Below are 20,071 nucleotides of genomic sequence, written 5' to 3' on the forward strand. Positions count from 1 at the left end.
AGTTCGGACACTTTTTGGCGCGGACCCGACGTCCATATAATTGTAAGTCAATGGTAGTTAGGGATATTTTCCCACTTTGGACCACCAACTGATTTTGAGGTTCGATCGGGGCTAGAATTATGAATATATGATAACGCGATTTGACAGTTTCGAATGACCTGTCTTTTTGTTGAAGGGCTTCGAGAAGGTCTTGCAGGTCATCCATAGTGGGAAAACGGCCGCAACCGATTTCTTCCTTCAAGAGTAGGACCCCAGAATTGTGGAGAAGTAAACACGGTGCATTAAAAATACAAAGTAGACGGAAGACCCATTTTTTAAATACTAATCAAATTAGCTCACTTATTCTGTTCCACATCACTAGCTTCCTGTTCTCCATCGGACTTTTCCACGCTGCTACTCCTAAAAGGTCCTGACCCATGCTGCGTTCGTACATGTTTCGTTAAATTACTAACAGACGCTCTATAAGAGCACGTCGCCCCACAAACGGTGCATGCGGCGATTTTTTTGCGCGAGTCCTTTATTTCGAAAAATTCCCATGCCTTGCTCGGTCTATTCCGACGTCTGTCTTCATTATCATTTGTTCCGTTTTGGCTGAAAATGTGTACTTTTGTTACTACAGGTTTTCGCGAAAGCGACACATTGGACATGGAACTATTTTTTATCAATTAGGATTTTATCCTAGCATCTAAGGGCGCCTTCAATTAAGACGCTTGTAGATCCTAAGCTAGATACCTGCAGTGCACCACGGTGCTCCGAAGTCGGTCTCAAGAGCATTGCAATTTATACCTTATTCCAATTGCTATAGCGTAAAATATATGTTGAAAAATTTAATGTCCTCCGCCTTCTCGTCAGCCGATTTCAACTGGCCCTTAATATTTTATGAAAATACGTAGTGGCGTGACTGGAACGCCACAATAGCCCTCTTTACAGTCACTCTACCGCGCGCGATCCGGCTTTCCCGTGCGCAATCTTGTACGCACAAGATTGCGCACGGGAAAGCCGGCACGATTGCTCGTGGTAGTTTTTGTTATAACGGAAAGAGCGTCCGTGTAAAGGCTAATATCGCAGGATAGACCGCGTGAAACTGGCGCGTGTTGGAGTACGCGACACGAGTTTCCCTTTTCCTTCCACCATCTTTACACGAGCGCCCAATTGCGCAGGATTGCTGTATCACGCGCGATAATGTCTGTGTAGTGTCCGCTATTGGCGCCATCTTTAAGACGCCCTAAATCGCATAGTAGATGTCTTTTTTCAAACAAACAAACGTTTCGGGCTCTTGACTCGTTTCGGTCACGACTTCAGTCGGTTTCATTCACAAAAAATAGTTTCATTAATTTTGTAACTGCTATTTGGAAATACATATGTTTGGACATCACTGGTATGCAACTTCTTTATCTCATTTATTATTATTGTTTAAAATTTAGAATAACCAACGGAGCATTTTGACAAGATGCACAACTAGTAAGTAACAAGTGAAACATATCTTGCGTTAAGCGTGATAATCTTAATATTTTAGCACCGTAAAAACGAATACAAGTAACTATCATATCGAGTGTATAACCAGAAATAGAGACGAAATAAGGGCCATCCATCGCTGGCAAGTCATCAGGAAAATGAGTCTTATATCACTTTTAAATATCAACTCTCGTTTGCGCTGAAATCACAAATTAGAAAGCTGGAATAGTACAACCGACACCTGACCGCCGACAACTGACCTATGTGTACGTCTCGTATATTCCAAATATATTCTGTATTTATTGTAATAAAGATAATATCTTTAACAATGGGAGGCTGTTTCATTATGTGTTGTGGGAAAAACAGCAAAACATCTAATTACAAAACAAACGGAATCACATTTCATCGGTAATTAAATATGTATTTTTTTAATTTTCATCCATTATAGCAAAGCTCAAGTAAAACCGTCGATTTGAAGTGAAACAATTGACGACACTTGTCAATTGTTTCGAGTTCGGGCTGGCCAATCGGAGCGTAGTTGTCACCGTAATGATATAGCAGAATAGATTTCAAACAAATTAAATGACATTTCGTCAATTTTCGTCTCTATTTCTGGTTATACACTCGATAAACTACCTATATAAGAACAATGCAAATAGAAAAATAATAATAATAGGTATAGACAAGGTATTGTCTTGTTTACTTGTTAAGATTTGCTATGAGGAGACCTAACATGTCCACTGTGGCACTCATTGCGTAATCTGGACAGACGGGAAACGGGTTAGTTGAGACCGTGTATTAGACGTAAGATACATGACCCTCTCCTTAGACCTGTACTCAGCAGTGAGACAGATACAGGTTGACAATGCCAAATAAACATAATCACCTTGCATCACGTTCTTCTTCATCCGTGTCCTCATCACTCTGTTCTTCATCAGAGCTAACCAAGCATTCAATGTCATGTTTTTTCTGCAAGTGTTTTACCAATCCTGAACAAGTTTGGTATGAAAATGGTTCGTTACATAAATTGCATGTTGCCAATTTGAAAAATTCATCTTTTATTTCATAGTGTTGCCATAGTTCGCCTTTTAACGCCTTTTTAGCATCTCTATAAGAAATAAAACAGTAAATAAACAGTTTATTAAAGAGCCACACTTATTGTCAAACTTCGGAATTTTACTTCAGGGCACTACACAGAACACGCAGACCAGAATCAATTTAGAAAGGGTTGTTTCCCAAAATCGGCTAACCAGAAATCGATCCAGAGACGTCGCCATCCAACAACGCCCACAGTGCCAACCGCTGGACTACCAAAATTGTCAATGCATTGACAGGAGAACTTGCAAGCGCAATCGTGCACCGATTACCAGTATGAATTTTTTGAAGCTAACTTGTTCGTTTTTGTTACCACGGAAAGAGCGGCCGTGTAAAGGCTAATAGCGCAGGATAGACCGCAGGATAGACCATGTGAAACTGGCGCGTGTTGGAGTGCGCGATCTTTCTCTTTTCCTTCCAACGTCTTTATAAGTGAACAATTGCTGCATTACACGCGCTATAGTGTCTGTGTAATACCCGCTATTAGCAACTTTTTTCACATATCGCACAAGACAACTAACATAGTGTTAACACATCAGTACAGAGTACTAAAAAAACCGACCTCAAAAGTACGTGGAATTACGTCTATTTGCTAAGTTTTATTGAAATATCTCCTAGTTTGCCACTATACAGGACTTGGCACTGGAGATAATAAAAATAGGTTCTCACTACGACACTACACAAAGTATATTGAGAGAAAAACGCCTTGAATTGGAGAAATAGCAAAATCAACCATTAAAGTTATTGCTCCTAAATTAAAGTTAGGCGCTATTTATAAATATGAATCTTCATGCGTGAACAGCCACCCTTAGAGGTGGATGATTTTCGTCAAAATGAAATGGGACCACTATGGAAGTACCCCCTTTCCAACAAAAAAATAATCATGAAAAAAGGGTTCACAAACACCGGAGTTTTCGTGTAACATACATAAAAAAAGAACACAGTCGAATTGAGAAACTCCTCCTTTTTTGAAGTCGGTTAAAAATGGCTTTAATTTATATTAATATTACCTATTTAGTTTCAAAGCGACAGTGTTGTCGTGTCACTTCGGCCCCAAGTCTGCTAGTTTAAATAATTTAAACCCATGCCCAGCAGTGTGATATAGAATGTGTTGATGACTAACTAAACATCGAGACATTTACTTTGAATTAATAACCAAGGGTCTCTCGAGGTATGGAATCCGTAGTTAATGAGGTTTTCCCACTATGGACAACCTACTGATTTTGAGGTTCGATCGGGGCAGAATTATGAATGTAAGATAACGCGATTTGACAGTTTCGAATGACCCGTCTTTTCGTTGAAGGACTTCGAGAAGATTTTGCAGGGCATCCATAATGGGAAAATGGCCGGAACTGATTTCTTCTTACAAGAGTAGGGCCCCAGAATTGAACACGATGCATAAAAAATGCAAAGTAGACAGAAGGACCATTTTTTTAAGCACTAATGAAATTAGCTCACTTATTCTCTTCCACATCACTAGCTTCCTGTTCTCCATCGGACTTATCCACGCTGCTACTCCTAAAAGGTTCCGACCCATGCTGCGTTCGTACATGTTTCGTTAAATTACTAACAGAAGCTCTATAAGAGCACTTCGCCCCACAAACGGTGCATGCGGCGATTTTTTTGCGCGGGTCCTTTATTTCGAAAAATTCCCATGCCTTGCTCGATTTGCGACGTCTTTCTTCGTCACGTGTTCCGTTTTGGCTGAAAATTGTGTACTTTTGTTACTACAGGTTTTCGCGAAAGCGACACATTGGACACGGAACTATTTTCTATCAATTAGGATTTTATCTTAGGATCTAACGGCGCTTTCAATTTAGACGCTTGTAGATCTTAAGATACATGCCCTGCAGTGCGCCACGATGCTCCGACGTTGGTCTCAAAAGCATCGCAATTTATACCTTATTCCAATTGCTATGGTATAAAATATAGGTTGAAAAATTTAATGTCCTCCGCCTTCCCGTCAGCCGATTTCAGCTGGCACTAAATATTTTATGAAAATACGTAGTGGCGTGACTGCAGCGCTACAATAGCCCTCTTTACAGTCACTCTACCGCGCGTGATCAGGAGCGTACAGGATTGCGGGAAAGCCTGCGCCATTGCTCGTGGTCGTTTTTGTTACATATAGATAGCAGAATAGATTTCAAACAACTTAAATGACATTTCGTCAATTTTCGTCTCTATTTCTGGTTATATACTCGATGAACTACCTACATAAAAACAATGCAAATAGAAAAACAATACAAAAAATAATAATCACAGGTATAGACAAGGTATTATCTTGTTTACTTGTTAAGATTTGCACTGAGGAGACCTAACATGTCCACTGTGGCACTATGCTCATTGCGTAGTCTGGACAGACGGGAAACGCGTGAGTTGAGACCGTGTATTAGACGTAGGATACATGACCCTCTCCTTAGACCTGTACTCAGCAGTGAGACAGATACAGGTTGACAATGCCAAATAAAAATAATCACCTTGCATCATGTTCTTCTTCATTCGAGTCCTCATCGCTCTGTTCTTCATCAGAGCTAACCAAGCATTCAATGTCATGTTGCTTCTGCAAGTGTTTTACCAATACTGAACAACTTTGGTATGAAAACGGTTCGTGGCATAAATTGCATGTTGCCAATTTGAGAAATTCATCTTTTATTTCATAGTGTTGCCACAGTTCGCCTTTTAATGCCTTTTTAGGATCTCTATAAGAAATAAACCTTTATTAAAAAGCCACATTTATTCTCAAAACTTGGGAATTTTACTGACCAGAATCAATTTAGAAAGGGTTGTTTCCCAAAATTAGCTACCAGAAATCGATCTAGAGACTTTGCCATCCAACAACGTCCGCAGTTCTAACCGCTCGACTACCAAAATTGTCAATGCATTCCAAAGCAAAATTCGACATAATATGAAATAAAATAATAAAATAAAATCAGCTTGAAGTCGAGACAATAACATGGAAAAGTTGAATTTCATTGGATTATTCAGTAGCAGTAGAAGGACTCTTTGTCAAAGAGAGCGTCCAGAGAAATACTGGCACCATGCCTATATCTGCTGCCAACGTGTAATATGAGCAATGCTGCGTTCCGATTTTGAAAATTTCCTGATGACATTTCCATTTAGGTATCATAGAAAGCCCACTGTGCAGAGCGTGCATGGAGGGGAAGGAAACGGGCATGTCGTACTACAATGCTCCGGCGTGGTCATAAACAGGACGAGGTGCCTTTGAATGCCGAGGTCGCTCCCCGCTGAAGACTTTCCTCAGCGGAGTTCAGACTTCAGCATAGGTGGCACGAGTAAGAGCGGTTAAACACGGCGATTTTTAGCAGCGATCCAAACGCGATGCAGTAGCGATCCAAACGCGATGCAGTAGCGATACAAACGCGATGCAGTAGCGATACAAACGCGATACACGTTTTAAATTAATTAACTAATTTATTTCTTTAATGTATTTGCTAATTTCTCATTGCTAATTGCTCATTGGCACCACACCCAGCCAGAGTAAATTTGACCCGGACAAGCCGGATATACCGGATATACAGGGGGCACAGTTTCAGGGAGTGACACGCCCGGGATCGTGGAGGAGAAGAACAACCCAGCCGCAACCGGTGGCCAGATTCCTGCCGGCTATGCAGCGCGTGACGGAAAGTAGGTAGTAGGGGTAGTTAGTTATTTGGGTAGGTAGTTAGGTAGTGTTGTTAGAATTGAGCGTTGATTTTTAGTGAATTTGTAGTTGTAGAATTTGAATTTCACTTTTAAATTTACAATTAATAAAATAACATAATGTGCATAAACCTAATTATTGAACATAAGCGACTGTATCGACGCAGTAGCGCGTCTGCATCACTGCAAAAATTAACCGTGTGTAACCAACCTAAGACCCTGCACCCACTACAAGCAAAATCAAGTTGTCAAGTCAAGTTGCGGACACTAGTTCTAGACTTATCAACGTTACGTTAGGTCTTACAGGTTGTCTCGGTCTATGATATTTGAAATAAATATTGTAAACAATAAACGTGTACAAAAATCTAAGTTTCTTACAACTTCTTCTCAGGAGAATCTGCCTTATGAATGCGTAACAGAGTTTTTATCAATGCGAAGATTTCAAGTATAATTTGCTTACCTATGATCAACATGATTTTATTTGAGTTTAAAAGGTAATGTTACAGTTGATTCACTATGTAACATTAATTAACTATGACTGACGCCGTTGTGTAAGCAAAGAGGAAATGTAAGCGTAATATTGAGTAACGGATGAATGACTGGATTGTTTCTTGCATATTAAAAATGACAATGAAACATGGAACTGTAATGAAATTTGATTAGAATAAGTTAATTTACAACAGGTGACTTTATTGTTATGTAGCAGTTTTGTGAAAACCTCAAAATAGATAATTAGGATCTGAAATAAATGAATAGATTCATTCCACTCATGGATAGCAAAACTATGTGTTCTCTACAGTGCACTTTCCTAATGCTTATATTAATTATAGTAGCCGCTTACTACTTCTCCAAAGAGAAGCATCAACAATGCACTGACAATATTCAATTCTCTTGTTTGTCCACGTACAGGGTCGGGAGCGCGTCGTGCTTGACATTTAAGATTTAATTTCAACTCTGTGCCGCTTGCGATAGGAACGGTCCAAGGTCCAAGGTGCCGGGCTTGTTATGCTCTTGGCTGTACCTTGTTTCAGGACTGCAAATAGTGTATTATGTGTGGAGGTTGGGAGGAAGAAGATTGAAAATTGAAAATTAATAATTTAAAAATGAAATCAGATTTTTCTCTCTATCCTGTAAGCAGAATACCAGCGTCGCGGGCAGCCGCGTCATTTATGCTGAGCCAGCGCCTTTTTCACTGCCATGACTTCCAAGTGTAATATTAGTAGATAAGAATATCATTATTGTTATATATAAGTTAATGCCTATATCATGTATCTGATGTCATGGTGGTGAATAAAGCTTTTACCTATCTATCTATCAATTATTAACACTGAACATTTTACATCGACTCAATGTAAAGCATAAAATGTCACTGCTGTTCAAAGAAAAGCAGTGACATTTTTTAATGCGGCACACAGTCGACATACAGTCTATGAATGGGTTAAATAGAACGAATGAAAATTAGAAATTAACAACATCGGTCCTTCACACATTGTAAGAAGGATGTGATGGTGAGGAGACTGTTGAGTAATTTCTTCAAAGGAATTCCACAGCCGGAGAGCACAGCATAGCGTAGCAGATATGGTAAAAGATTTATGAGTCAAAGTCAGAGGAATGAGAATGCCTAGTATGCAGATATATGAGAAAGAAGAAATAGTTACTTTTCAAAGTGTTTTAAAACAACAGCTCACTATTGATTGCCTCAATGACCCAATCATGAGTATTAAGAAGTTATATTTCCCGTCTTCAAAAAAGACTGAGCAAAATGACATTTCCTAATACTTTTCCAACTCCTTCACTATTAGGAGCATCAAGCTGTGGAATGACCTGCCTGAGTCGATCAGACGAGCAAAACTATTGAGTCATTTAAAATCCTAGTTAAGGCTCATTACCTTAAATTATAAATTCTACTCTGCTGTCTTATTTATTCGTTTTTTTTTTTCCTCTTCTGTGGTGATAATATATTTATTTGTATGTATTATATTAGTATTTAAGTATTTATGTAATTTATATGTTAGTAGATATTTATTATTTATTTCATTCATATATTATGATGTTTAATAATAATATCATATTTATTGCGCCCTCTATTATTATTACTACTTTTAGTTTATCCTATCACCCCAAGGTTGCCTAGCAGAGATTGCTATTTAGCAATAAGGCCGCCTGTTGTACACTGTATTTTTGATTGTTTTGTATTTTTGCTTGTTTATTGTGCAATAAAGAATATTGTATTGTATTTATAGGGTTATCAGTTTTCATAATAGTTATATAGTTGTTGTGGATAGTTTCAACGATAGATTGCGAAAGAAGATTAAGTTTTGCCAAAAATGACTGAATTGTGAATGTTATGACAACCTAATGATTACTAATTGGGTTATTGCCTTCTTTATTCTTATTTTGACAGTTAATAAAAAAAATAAAAATATTTTATTACTTCACTGTACATGGCATAATTCAGGGGCTGATGTTTCCTTTTAAGCTTTGTAGGGCCTGTGTTAGGAAACATCGCTCTTCTTTACAATTAATAATTAAACATAGCTCTTACATTAACTTATTAAAAAAATATATGCATGAAGTGTGTGTGAATGAGTGTTTGTGTATGTGTGTGTGTAAATGAGTGTTTGTGTATGTGTGTGCGTGTGTGTGTGTGTGTGTGTGTGTGTGTGAGCGCACATATTTCTGTTCAATTTTGATTTAATTTAATTTCAATATTATATCAACGAATACCTCATTTTTATGTTTACTTATTTATTTATATATTTATTTATTTATTTCAAACTAGTAGTAATTGCTCAATCTCCTCATACGACTTAGTTTCGAGCCATTTTGTAATGGCTAATTTGCAGTCATAAACTATTTTGTTGTATATATCAAGTAAGTTGGCCTTCTAGTAATGAGATCAATTTTTTTACATATACATTTTAACAAGAATAGCCGGATTTGATTATCTATATGTCTCCTTTTTGTATTTTTCATAAACATAGTTCTAAATACAGTGTATGTATGAACTTACAAAAATTGACAATTCCAATGAATTTGTGCTCAGTAATTGGACGAATTATAGGTTGAGGATGATTCAAATGAAAGAAGTTCGGCTTCTTGTTCCATAAGCGTGATTCGATGGTCGATTGAATATTTCTAGACTGCAATCACTAGCTGCTTGCAAGTGGGCAACACTTTTGCACAATGAGCCGTCATTTTACTCAGTCTTCAAAAAAGTCAGACTACAGATGAAGAAGTCGTGGGTTTGATTCTCTGTAGGACCAATTTAGAAACCAACTATTTAAAAGTAGTTCCCTTCTTTCCATACTATGTTTACTTGCTTTGGTACACCTGTAATATTTCAGGCCCTTCCCAAGTCTAAAATGGTAGACGCTTATTATTCATTATCAATGCCTTGTAAATTAATACAAAACACTTTAAATTTTGATACTGCAATATTTTATGTATGTAACATGTATTACATATTAAACATTGAGTTGGGATTTATATAAAAATGTAAACAGTTCTGAATGAAAATAATAAAAGATAGCGAGAAATATGTATCACATTACTACACTGTTCTTTGAACTAATAATTAGAAACAAATGTAGGACTTATTTTTAGGTTATAAATGTAATATTATCTAAATGCACTTACATTTTGTCATCGGCGGCATCTGCGTTCTCATTTATCTCGTCTTCTTTCACAAATCCATGTTTCACTCGAAGGTGTTTCGTCAAATTGCCCGCAGTAGTTCTATACGAAAAGTTTTCGTGACAATGGTTGCATGTTGCTATAGACCGAAGTCGGTCTTTTATCTCAAAATGCTCCCAAGCAATACTTGTACGCGCTCGCCCTCCACTAAAACACGCATTTTGATCAATATTCTATTCAAACCCGATGAATTCACCAACAAATTATGAATATTGGACACCGATAACGTTTATAAGTAAACAAATAGTTTGATAGTATTTAGTAGCAAGTATGTTACTTTTTAATAGTGAAATACGTATTACGTACCGATACGACGCCATGATAGTGACGCGGTGCCGTTCCGTACCTTCAGTTTTTTCTATCCTCTACAGTTCCGTTATATGCGGAATATTGTTTGGTAATTTTGCGAAAAATTTCAAATAGCGGAAATTTATCCGGAAAAATTTCGAAAATATAATTTCGAAGGCTCATTATTACGTTCTACGTTTAGAAATATCTTTTGAAGTTTTATATAGCGTGAATTATTTAATAAACTTGTCTAACTAAAAGTAACAACAAGAGAAAGACGAGATTTAATAATGATTTCATAACAGCGAAAAGAACCTTTTCATTGGCTACATCGTTTTCATTCAGTATCATCAACTTTTGATAGATGTCAACGTCAAGTATGGAAAATTAAACGAAAAATATTGGATAAATTATATGTATATAGGAGATTACACGGTATATTACACGGTACACCTATGAGTTAAATTTTAAATATTTTACGTAACTTAAAAATGTTAAGTAATAATATATTTTATTATTTATGTAAATAAATATATGCATAAAGGGGAAGAAAACTTTAAAAATGTCGAGGACTTTAACTTGGGGCAGTGACGGCACTCGCTCAAGGTCACGCGACAAGTACCTATCGCTGACTGTACCGACGGCGACGTCGGCACGGCACAAGCGCTCATACAAGTCTATCATTTATGAGCAATCGGTTCCGCAAGACTGCACACGGCGGACAACGTTATTTTAACCTTTCCGAACGCGTCGTTAGGTTCCTTTTCCCTCGTAGTGAGCGCCTGGTGTCATTAGTTAGATTTGGTAGGCTATTATAGCGTAGGTATTATCCATTTTATGTGTGAGTGACGTATCTGTTACATAGTAACTGTTAAGTAATCTGTGCCTGGGTGTCGTGGGCAGGTATGTATGTCATTCGTTTGTTTACACGTTTCATTCTTTCATTGACAATTAGATGAGACCATGGTTTTGGTTGATTAAGTACGTATAACAGCGAAAGTGTCCGATGAATCATCATCAGCTTACACGCATCCACTGCTGGACATAAGACCGGGAAAGTTGGCGTGCTCCCCTAGACCACGTCCAGCCACTGCCGGCCACCTTACTCAGGTCGTCCGTCCATCTTGCCGCAGGGGGTCCCACACTACGTTTTCCTTGACGTGGTCGCCATTCCAGAACATGTCTGCTCCATCGGCGATCAACCCTCCTGCAGACATGCCCGGCCCACTGCCACTTAAGCTTACTGATTTTGAGAGCTATGTCGGTCACTTTAGTTCTCTGCCGTATGACCTCGTTAGGAATTCGGTCCATCAGAGAAACCCCAAACACAGCTCGCTCCATAGCACGCTGAGCGACCTTGAATTTGTGGAAGAGGCCTGTTGTTAATATCCACGTCTCGGCTGAGTATGACTTAACTGGAAGAACGCACTGGTTAAATGCCTTAGTTTTTAGGCTTTGTGGGATTGACGACCAGAAGATGTGGCTAAGCTTCCTAAATGACGCCCACTCAGCCCAAACGAATGGGCATTGTTAATTTTTTTTCAAACTCTTTATTTCAAAATCCATTTCGAGGAATAAGGTTGCTGATTAATATTTTCTACGTATTTGTCAATATTACGTTGAGATTCTTTATATTTTTCAAAAAATAGTATTGACCTTTATTTGACATTCAATGACGTCATCAGTGGCTCTATAATGTTTTGTCCGTGCGTAATGTAAAGCAAAACGCAAAAAAAAATTAAATGTCACTTCACGTTTGTAAACATGCCTTATTATCTTTGAAACTTTTAATTTCGCTGCCGGAAGAGAAAATACCAAATATAACACAGCTATGGAATACAGAAAGTACTTTGTCCATACCTACGAGAATAGTGTCGTAAAGTAAACGTGAGATACTTCAAAGTTTACACTATTTATTGGTGTGAAGAACTCTTGCAAGTGAACAAATAGTTTGATAGTATTTTCGGGGCTATGTTGAGTATGTGCGTTATTAATTTGTGGTTGTCTATGTGTGTGTCCATGGCACCCGCGACACAGGGTTTCCCTAGTGCGGGGCTATGTTGAGTGTGTGCGTTATTTATTTATTTATTTATTATTATTTATTGGTATCAAAGTGAAAATTTTGAAATATGAGCAAAAACTCAAACGCACATTCAAGCGGCGCAATATACAATTGAATTCATACCTCATTTAATATATTGATATTAATAGTTTGATTTGTATAATTGTAAATTTACCTATTGCATACTATATAAAGCTAGTAATAATATGTCTTCAGCATCCAAGTGAATGAAAAGACAGTGAATTACAAAAACTGCTATACCAACCTAGTACCAGCATAACAACAAAAAAAGAAAACATGGAGAGTTTGTGTAGTCCCCAATATGTATCCGACTTGCACATTACTTGTAAAGTTTATTTAGTTATATCATTATTCTTGTGCTATGAAGCATTCTTATAACAAAAATCTTGTTGGTTGCATTCAGAAGTATCCAGTCTACTTTTTAGATATACATTGCAAAACATTGTGAAGTAAAAATGGTTGACAAGAGTACAAATTATAGAATAAGGGAAACAACAAGCGCTAGGATAACAGCTGAAACACTTTTTTCTCAAGAGATTTCTTCAACAGCTACTCCCTCTGTTTGATTCTACATCCGAAATGTAAGAACTTTACTATGGACAAGGCAAAAAAAGTGTTAAAAAGTAAAAAACATATTGACAGATATTCAGAAAACCTAAGATGTATCTATGATTGTCTAAACAATATTAATGTCTTATTGTAACTTTGTTTAAAACAAAACAAATTGATTCAGTATAAAGGATAAGTGATCAACTTGAATTTTCAGACTAAACTTGCAATAAGGATTTTGATCAGTATAGAAAATAAAGGTAATTTAAAAAAAATATCATTTGCACTTCTCATTCAAAAGAAATTAAATAACGTGCCACTTGTGTTTAAAGTAAGTTATTAAAATGTTGAAATGATTTTGATGTTGAAATTTTCACTGCATAAACAAACTACTAAAACCACAAATATGTGCCATATTTGCGTGCAATTTTTCTTTAATAAAGAGTGCTGGCTTTTGCCAGCAACAGTTTTATAAGATAAATATAAAAATTATGGAGACCATCACCAGTGTCTTATTTATATTGTAATACAATTTTTCTCTTGCATGACCGTTCTTTTTTCATTAAACGACAGCTTTATAATGTTGAATATTTACGAAGAGTATTGTTGGTTAACAGTCGAAAGGTAAAAAAGTGTAATTTAAGTAAATTATTATTTAGATCATGGAGTAAATAAGATACTTATTAATTAATAATATTTTTATTTCTCACTTATAGCAAATAGTACTTGAAATTGTCAGAATTGACATAAGATCACTAGTAGTAGATCACCAGTGTTTCCGTTTGTCAGACTGGTCTGGCCAATGGGATTTTTTTGATGACGAACGAGTAGTAATTTTTAATCAATGTTATGAAATCAATAACGCATTTGGTCACATTTATAATACTAATTTTAATACAGGATCACTACCATAGATATTTCTTATCTAATTACGCAGAAGCTGTATAAAGTTTTCATTTCAGTATAGCTTTCATCTTACTTCATAGCCTTTTTAAGCTGAGTTACAAATAGTTTTACACTACAATTTTACGTTGCGTTTTAAATTTTTACATTATAAGTATCTCTTAACTCAGCGTGCCTCTTGGCATAGACCTCATTCAGACCTTTCCAGTGTTCTATCAAGAGCTACTCTTCTTCAACATGGTCCTGCAGTTAGCTTCAGCTCATCTTCCCATCTTTGATGTTGAATCTATATAGATGTTTCAACATTTGAACGATTTTTACTCTTCTTATTTCTGCTACATTAAGATTATATTATAGTAAGTATTCCATAATCATTACATTTTCGACTTGTGGCAATTTACGAGATTCAGCTTTTATAAAGTTCATGATTCCGTCGGTCATATAACTGCACTAAATAAAACAAGAAGAAACAAAAACGCGTGCGAAAATAGTAGAACGATAAAACTCCAATACTTTAAAGAAATATCAGAGAACAAAAAGTACCAAATAGCAGCAAGGTATTTATTTTCAGATGAGTCTCTTCGACAGAATGCTGTTGTGGAAATCATACCTGAGGTAAAAAAGAAAAAAAAAACAATCATGGACAAACAACGGACTAAAGCATTATGTTATTAGAGCGTATAAAATCACACACAATGTTAATAAAGGGGAGTACACATAAAGAAGGAGGGATTTAAGGTTAATAGGTAATATATCTTTAAGTTAGAATTTCGTTTTTGACGTTGAGAGTCGTATTCTAGAACTCTACTCAATGCTCAAGTCAGGATTTGAGTATGGTTTAAAGCACTCGAAATCATACTCAAGTCCCTGCCATTGGGGTCGTATTTCCAGTGCTTGAAATCATACTCAGACCCTGACTTGAGCATTGAGTAGAGTTCTGAAATACGACCCTGAGAGATGTCAATTTACTTTTTAAAATATTCTCTGCCGCAAAGGTTAACGTTTATAGAGCCTTTGATGACATCGCCAAATAAATGACTTGCAAAATTAAAAAAAAATCATAAGGCAAATAAGCTACGAAATGATAAAATACTCAAATTAGTGTCTTAAAATATATATTTTCGAAAAAAAATTAATATGTATAGGTCAAAAATTGTGAACAATGCCCATTCTCCTGTCGGTTTCCTTCTCGAAGTTGTGCTTGCCAAGTTGGATATTTTGGGCAAGGCAGACGTAATTATGCATAACCTCAAGAGTAACCCCACCTACGGTTACAGGTCCCGGGGTCACGATCCGACAGGATGAATTACTTTGAAAAAAAAAAAACTTAATTTGAGGACATGCACTGAGTACTATATGATATGAATGAAAATACAATTCCTAAAATGATTTTCATGATAATGATAGAAAAAAATAGGTCTAATCGTCTTTTGCAGGTCTGTAACAAATATCCACTAATTGTTTTATAACTTTATTCATTACGATTCCATTACTATATTATTACAATATTTAATAAGATTTATTTAGAAAAAAAGAAATAAAGACAATGACATTACAAAGTGCTTGAGAACAAAATACGAGGGTTGTACAAGAAAATAAAAAATATCATTTAAACGTGATCCCTAACCTCCAAAACTAGGACGCCTTATAACTTTGGAGTTAGTGATTCTTTCAACATTGGGTATTACTTTATTATTATGCTGTACATAATCATTTAAATTATGTGTGTGTGATGTTCCTATTCGTAATGGGCTGGGGTAGGAACTACAGCCAAGCCCTCCCATTTTCTTTTTTCATTCTTCAGTAGCAATAGACTCCTTGTGGAAGAGTGTCCAGGTAAGTACTGCCAGACTAATTAACCTTGCCAATTTCTACCGCCAAGCAGTAATTTGAGCAATACTGCTTTCCGGTGAAATTACAGGTATACAGGAATTGTCAACTTGTGTCTCAGGGTGACGGGCGCAGTGATAGTGTGCTAAGATCTTTGCCATAAGGCTCTGAATGACACTGGGTTAAAAAAATAACATAACATTTTATTTACTAAAAAGCATTTATTACTACTATAAATTATGTATATAAAACATACCTCTACCATAATAAGTACAAACTTTTGAGATTCAATACAATCGTACACGTCGACCGATGCGTAAATAATACCACAGTATTTTTTTTAAAGCATTTCTCAAGCATACAAGTTAATCAACTAGTTGTTATTTATTAATTAATTTTATCACCCTTCTGATCAAATATATCAGTAACAGTCGAGTATGTGTCAGTAGCAGTGATGGGCGCATCACTAGTTTGGACCGACATTATTTGTTTCACAAAATCTGCTTGTAGCGTATTTGACGTTTCGCGTGGTAGATTTCTTAGCAGGGAGACTAGATATTTCCCGAAATGGTCTAGGGAATCGCATTTTTTCTTTGTAAATTTGTTGGAAAATGTAATTTCGTCTTCCGAGCTACTCTCGAATTCGGGAATTTTAGTTTTTTCCGCTTTTGCTTGGCGCTGCTTTTTCTTAAGCGGTGTCGTGTCCAGAGCATCGAAATCTTCTAAGTAGACCGTGTCCATCTCTACTGTTTGGTCGTGCTGTGAAAAAATATATACGGTGTTATTTTTAGAATGTGCTGGTGAAATTGCAGGCACATCGGGCTAGCTACTTATATCTCAGGATGCGAGGCGCAATGGTAGTGCTCCTCAGATCTTTGCGATTTAAAGTCCTGAGTAGCACTACAACCCCTATGGACAGGCGTGTCGCTTACCACCAGGCGCACGACTTGGTACTTCCGTTAGTTGGTATCATAAAAAAAATGCAAATAGCATCTCTGACGCGGTCAGTTGAAAAGGCGCATGCGACAAAAACTCAAAACCGAGAAAAGAATGATGTCACCTCACTAGCTTGGAAATTAGAAATGGGCGCGCAAAAGCGTTTTTAGGTTTTTGAACTTGTCGTTGGACTGTGGTGCACCAAATTTTTTCTTTCGATGAAAAAAAAAACATAATGACACGATCAAGTACGCGATTTGTCGTGCATTATTTATGTACTATGGTATAAGTATTATATTCTTATTGTTGACATTAAATTGACCACGATAACTAACAGAGTTCTTAGGTTTTCGCGATTGTTACACATAGAAAATGAAACTATTTTTCCGGATTTAAATCGCGTATATTTGTTTTTTCAAACAAACCGACGTTTCGGGCCCTTTACAGGTCGCATGGTCACGGTTGACTGAGGTGGTAAAGTCATCAACCAGTTATGTCTAATATTAATGCAAACCACCCTATTTTTTCACTATAGTTACAAAAGTTATTAATATATTAAATACCTTAGAATAATAACGCATAGAATGATAGTTTCATATCAAACGAACTGTCACAAGTGAGGCAAAAATCAAATTCATGTAGGCTAGTTTTAGTAGTAGGTTAATTTTCGGTTTTAGTGAATATTTATATAAAAATACAAGTTGAAACGCGTTACTTCCTTGTGGAATGTGACGTTAGTATCTATTTTCTGTTTGTCTGACGTATTTTTACACTCATTTACCGCACATTTCGCCATTTTTAGCTAAAATTCTTGAGCTGTTCGCGGTGCAAGTTGACCTTGAGCACTGACGGCCCGCCCGCTCGTGTAGGCCCTTTGGGAGCGCTTCAATTTGCCTCACTTAGCGTGTGCGGGCTAGGTTTCTATGCGTTATTATACTAAGTTAAATACCTTATTTTTAATTTTAGAAAGAAACATTCCAATTTACGCTACATTATGTTTTACGAATGATTTTATTTTAACAATGTCAATTTAAGTTAGGTTAAATTTATTATTAATAACGAAATTTTTAATAAATTAAAATGAACGTTGGTTTGTTTGTAAAAACAAATATACGCGATTTTAATCCAGAAAGTTTCATTTCCAACGATAACCAATTTCGTTTATTAAAGCTGATTTATTATAGTTCAACTATTTTTCTTTCATCCACCATTTTCCTCTCTATAATGAGGTGAAGTTGTTTTGCGTCTCCTGCCTTGAAACGAGTATTCGCGTCAAACAACTTCGCAGCCTCGCATAACAAATAACTATAAAAGAAATTAAATGGAAGTATATTTACTTTTCTCTTGCAGTAACTTAATACCTTATCCATTCGGGAAATAATCGTACCCTTTTTATAAAAAAAACGATTCCAAAAATTCGTGGAATTACATCTGTTTACCAAATTTTATGGATATCGGTTACCGGAAAGTACTTTGCCAGAGAACAAAAAGTAATGAGAACGGACACCCTCCGCCCCTCCCTAGCTTTAGATACCGCACCACGCCCCGGACATTGACGGTCACATTGACTGAACGACAACAAGGCTGTCGGCGAGCTTTTTCGCGCTAAGACGGCTTTGATATTTGAATATAGTTTTCATTTATTCATTACGAAACTTGTACTTTAATATATAACATAATTAGTTGTACGTTACTATTTATAATGGCCGTGAATTACCCCTGTACAGTTGTTCGTGGTCATCGAACCGGGATAAACAGACGAGTTTCTTTCATTTTCCGAAAGGTGAAACGAAGTAAGCAAAAATAAACTTATGTCTGAGATTCATTCGGCTGCTTTTTTTTTAATATAGTGCAGAGTAATATATAATACAAATTGAAAAATATATAATACAGATTATATCAATATAAATACCTAATAAACATGCGTATAATTACACTAATCCTAATAATTTAAGATTCTATTAATAGAATTTCAGGTAACTGATTCGCGTTAGAATTTTCGCTAAGACGCCGCGCTTACCATGTAATAGATAAGAGAATATGATGGGTAACCCTGCCACTTCACGCACACATTTGCGCGTGGGCAGATAGCGCTTGGCTGTGTGTAGTAGTAGTTAACTTTCGACTATTGTATGGAGTGTCCGGGGTGTGACTTTGCTTTAAAGGTTTTCTCAAAGTTTAAAAGGAACCAATACTGAGGTACCCTCTTTCCAACAAAAAATAATCATCAAAATCGGTTCACAAATGCGTATAACATACACAGATAAAAAAGACAGTCGAATTGAGAACCTCCTTTTTTAAAAGTCGTTCAAAAATAGTGACGTCGGTATTTTTACTGATATTTTTTCGAAAAAATGCCACATGCATTTCAACTGAAGTGAATGTCTGAAATTCTATAACATTTGCCTAATGTCAACAAAACTATTAATCGTAAGTGACTTACGATTGAATAAAAACTCGATTCTCACCTGTGTATCGTCGTCATGGGCCAAAATCTCATCGTCATCCAACTTTGAATTTGTTTCGACTTCGTAAAGTTCCCCACCGGATGATAGGAGAATGCGTTTGCGCTGAAAGAGTGGCTAACGTTAGGAGCGGTTACACCGTCGACGTTCAGCACCGATACAACAGACGGTTGCACTGATGCCGTCGCGTCGCTAATGTTCAATAATTAGAAACGCGCATCGCGTTTGGATCCCACCCATTAATGCCCGAAATATTAAATCGAGTTTTGTTCAAATGTAATGATATTATTCCAAAATGTTTATTAAAACGAATTTATACAAAAAACTTATCTCGTATACTTTTGAATCGATATTCATAAAAATCGAATCGTAATGTGCAACCCTAGCAGTGAGAGTCCACAGTTATTGTGTGGAGTTGCCCCTGTTTCGTCTAAACAATTTTTTAACATCGAAATTTCTAATAAGCATCGAATTACACCAAATCCCGTATTCGCTGTTTTAAAACCCAGTTCTTTGAGTTAAAGCCCGGGCGAATCACCACACTTTTCGAAACGACGCATTAAACAGGAAAAAACTTAATATCCAAAGTGAGAAGATTACGCACCCCATCCTCCCTTTCCGGAATCTTGACATCAGGATGCTTCCTCGCGAGGTGTTTCTTCAAATTAGTCAAAGTGGTCGAATGCGATAAAATCTTTTTGCAGATTAGGCACCGAGAGTATTTACTTTCTGGGTCTACGCATTTGAAATACAGCCATACTATGGAACGCTGCGCGCGCATGACTGTCCCCGTTGGCGGCGCTGGGCTACGGAAAATCATCCATCAATAACTATAGTAAGAAACACAATTAGACGTCCAAAATGTAATTAAAGAAATGTCATTGTCAAAGTGTGAATGCAGGTGTGCGACACCTTATATTTTAAACGGAATTGGAAAAGGAGGTTCATATTTTCTACAATTTTAATTATCTATTACAAAATATTAACAATAAACAAAAACTGTAACAACAACATTAATAATTTAACAAACGCACTACGGAGACAAAAAAAGTTCGAAGCACGAAGCACGAATGACACGACAAAATGGCGGCACGAATGACACGACAAAATG

General features: G+C 36.6%; 2 protein-coding genes across 2 annotated transcripts in view; both read right to left on the reverse strand.

Moving 5' to 3' along the window:
• Nucleotides 1-339: 339 nt before the first annotated feature.
• LOC113227304 (zinc finger protein 79-like) lies at nucleotides 340-10,878 on the reverse strand (the record flags this gene model as incomplete). Its single annotated transcript, XM_026460190.1, has 6 exons — nucleotides 10,817-10,878; nucleotides 9,850-10,053; nucleotides 5,028-5,249; nucleotides 4,009-4,254; nucleotides 2,342-2,563; nucleotides 340-591 (listed from the first exon to the last, which is right to left on the reverse strand). Coding segments are annotated over exons 1-6 (1,208 nt in total), but the record flags the coding sequence as incomplete, so codon positions are not given.
• A 4,981-nt stretch (nucleotides 10,879-15,859) lies between these two features.
• LOC113227306 overlaps nucleotides 15,860-20,071 on the reverse strand; it is a 7,401-nt gene continuing 3,189 nt past the window's right edge. Inside the window, exons 2-4 of the mRNA XM_026460192.1 lie at nucleotides 19,565-19,766; nucleotides 18,964-19,065; nucleotides 15,860-16,318 (exon numbers count right to left, since the gene is read on the reverse strand). Coding sequence (XP_026315977.1) covers nucleotides 15,947-16,318; nucleotides 18,964-19,065; nucleotides 19,565-19,766 — 676 coding nt within the window. The 3' untranslated portion in view covers nucleotides 15,860-15,946. The remainder of the gene's footprint in view (nucleotides 16,319-18,963; nucleotides 19,066-19,564; nucleotides 19,767-20,071) is intronic.

The sequence above is a fragment of the Hyposmocoma kahamanoa genome, unplaced genomic scaffold (genome assembly GCF_003589595.1).
Source record: "Hyposmocoma kahamanoa isolate Upper Pololo Valley unplaced genomic scaffold, ASM358959v1 209, whole genome shotgun sequence".
Lineage (NCBI taxonomy): Eukaryota > Metazoa > Arthropoda > Insecta > Lepidoptera > Cosmopterigidae > Hyposmocoma > Hyposmocoma kahamanoa.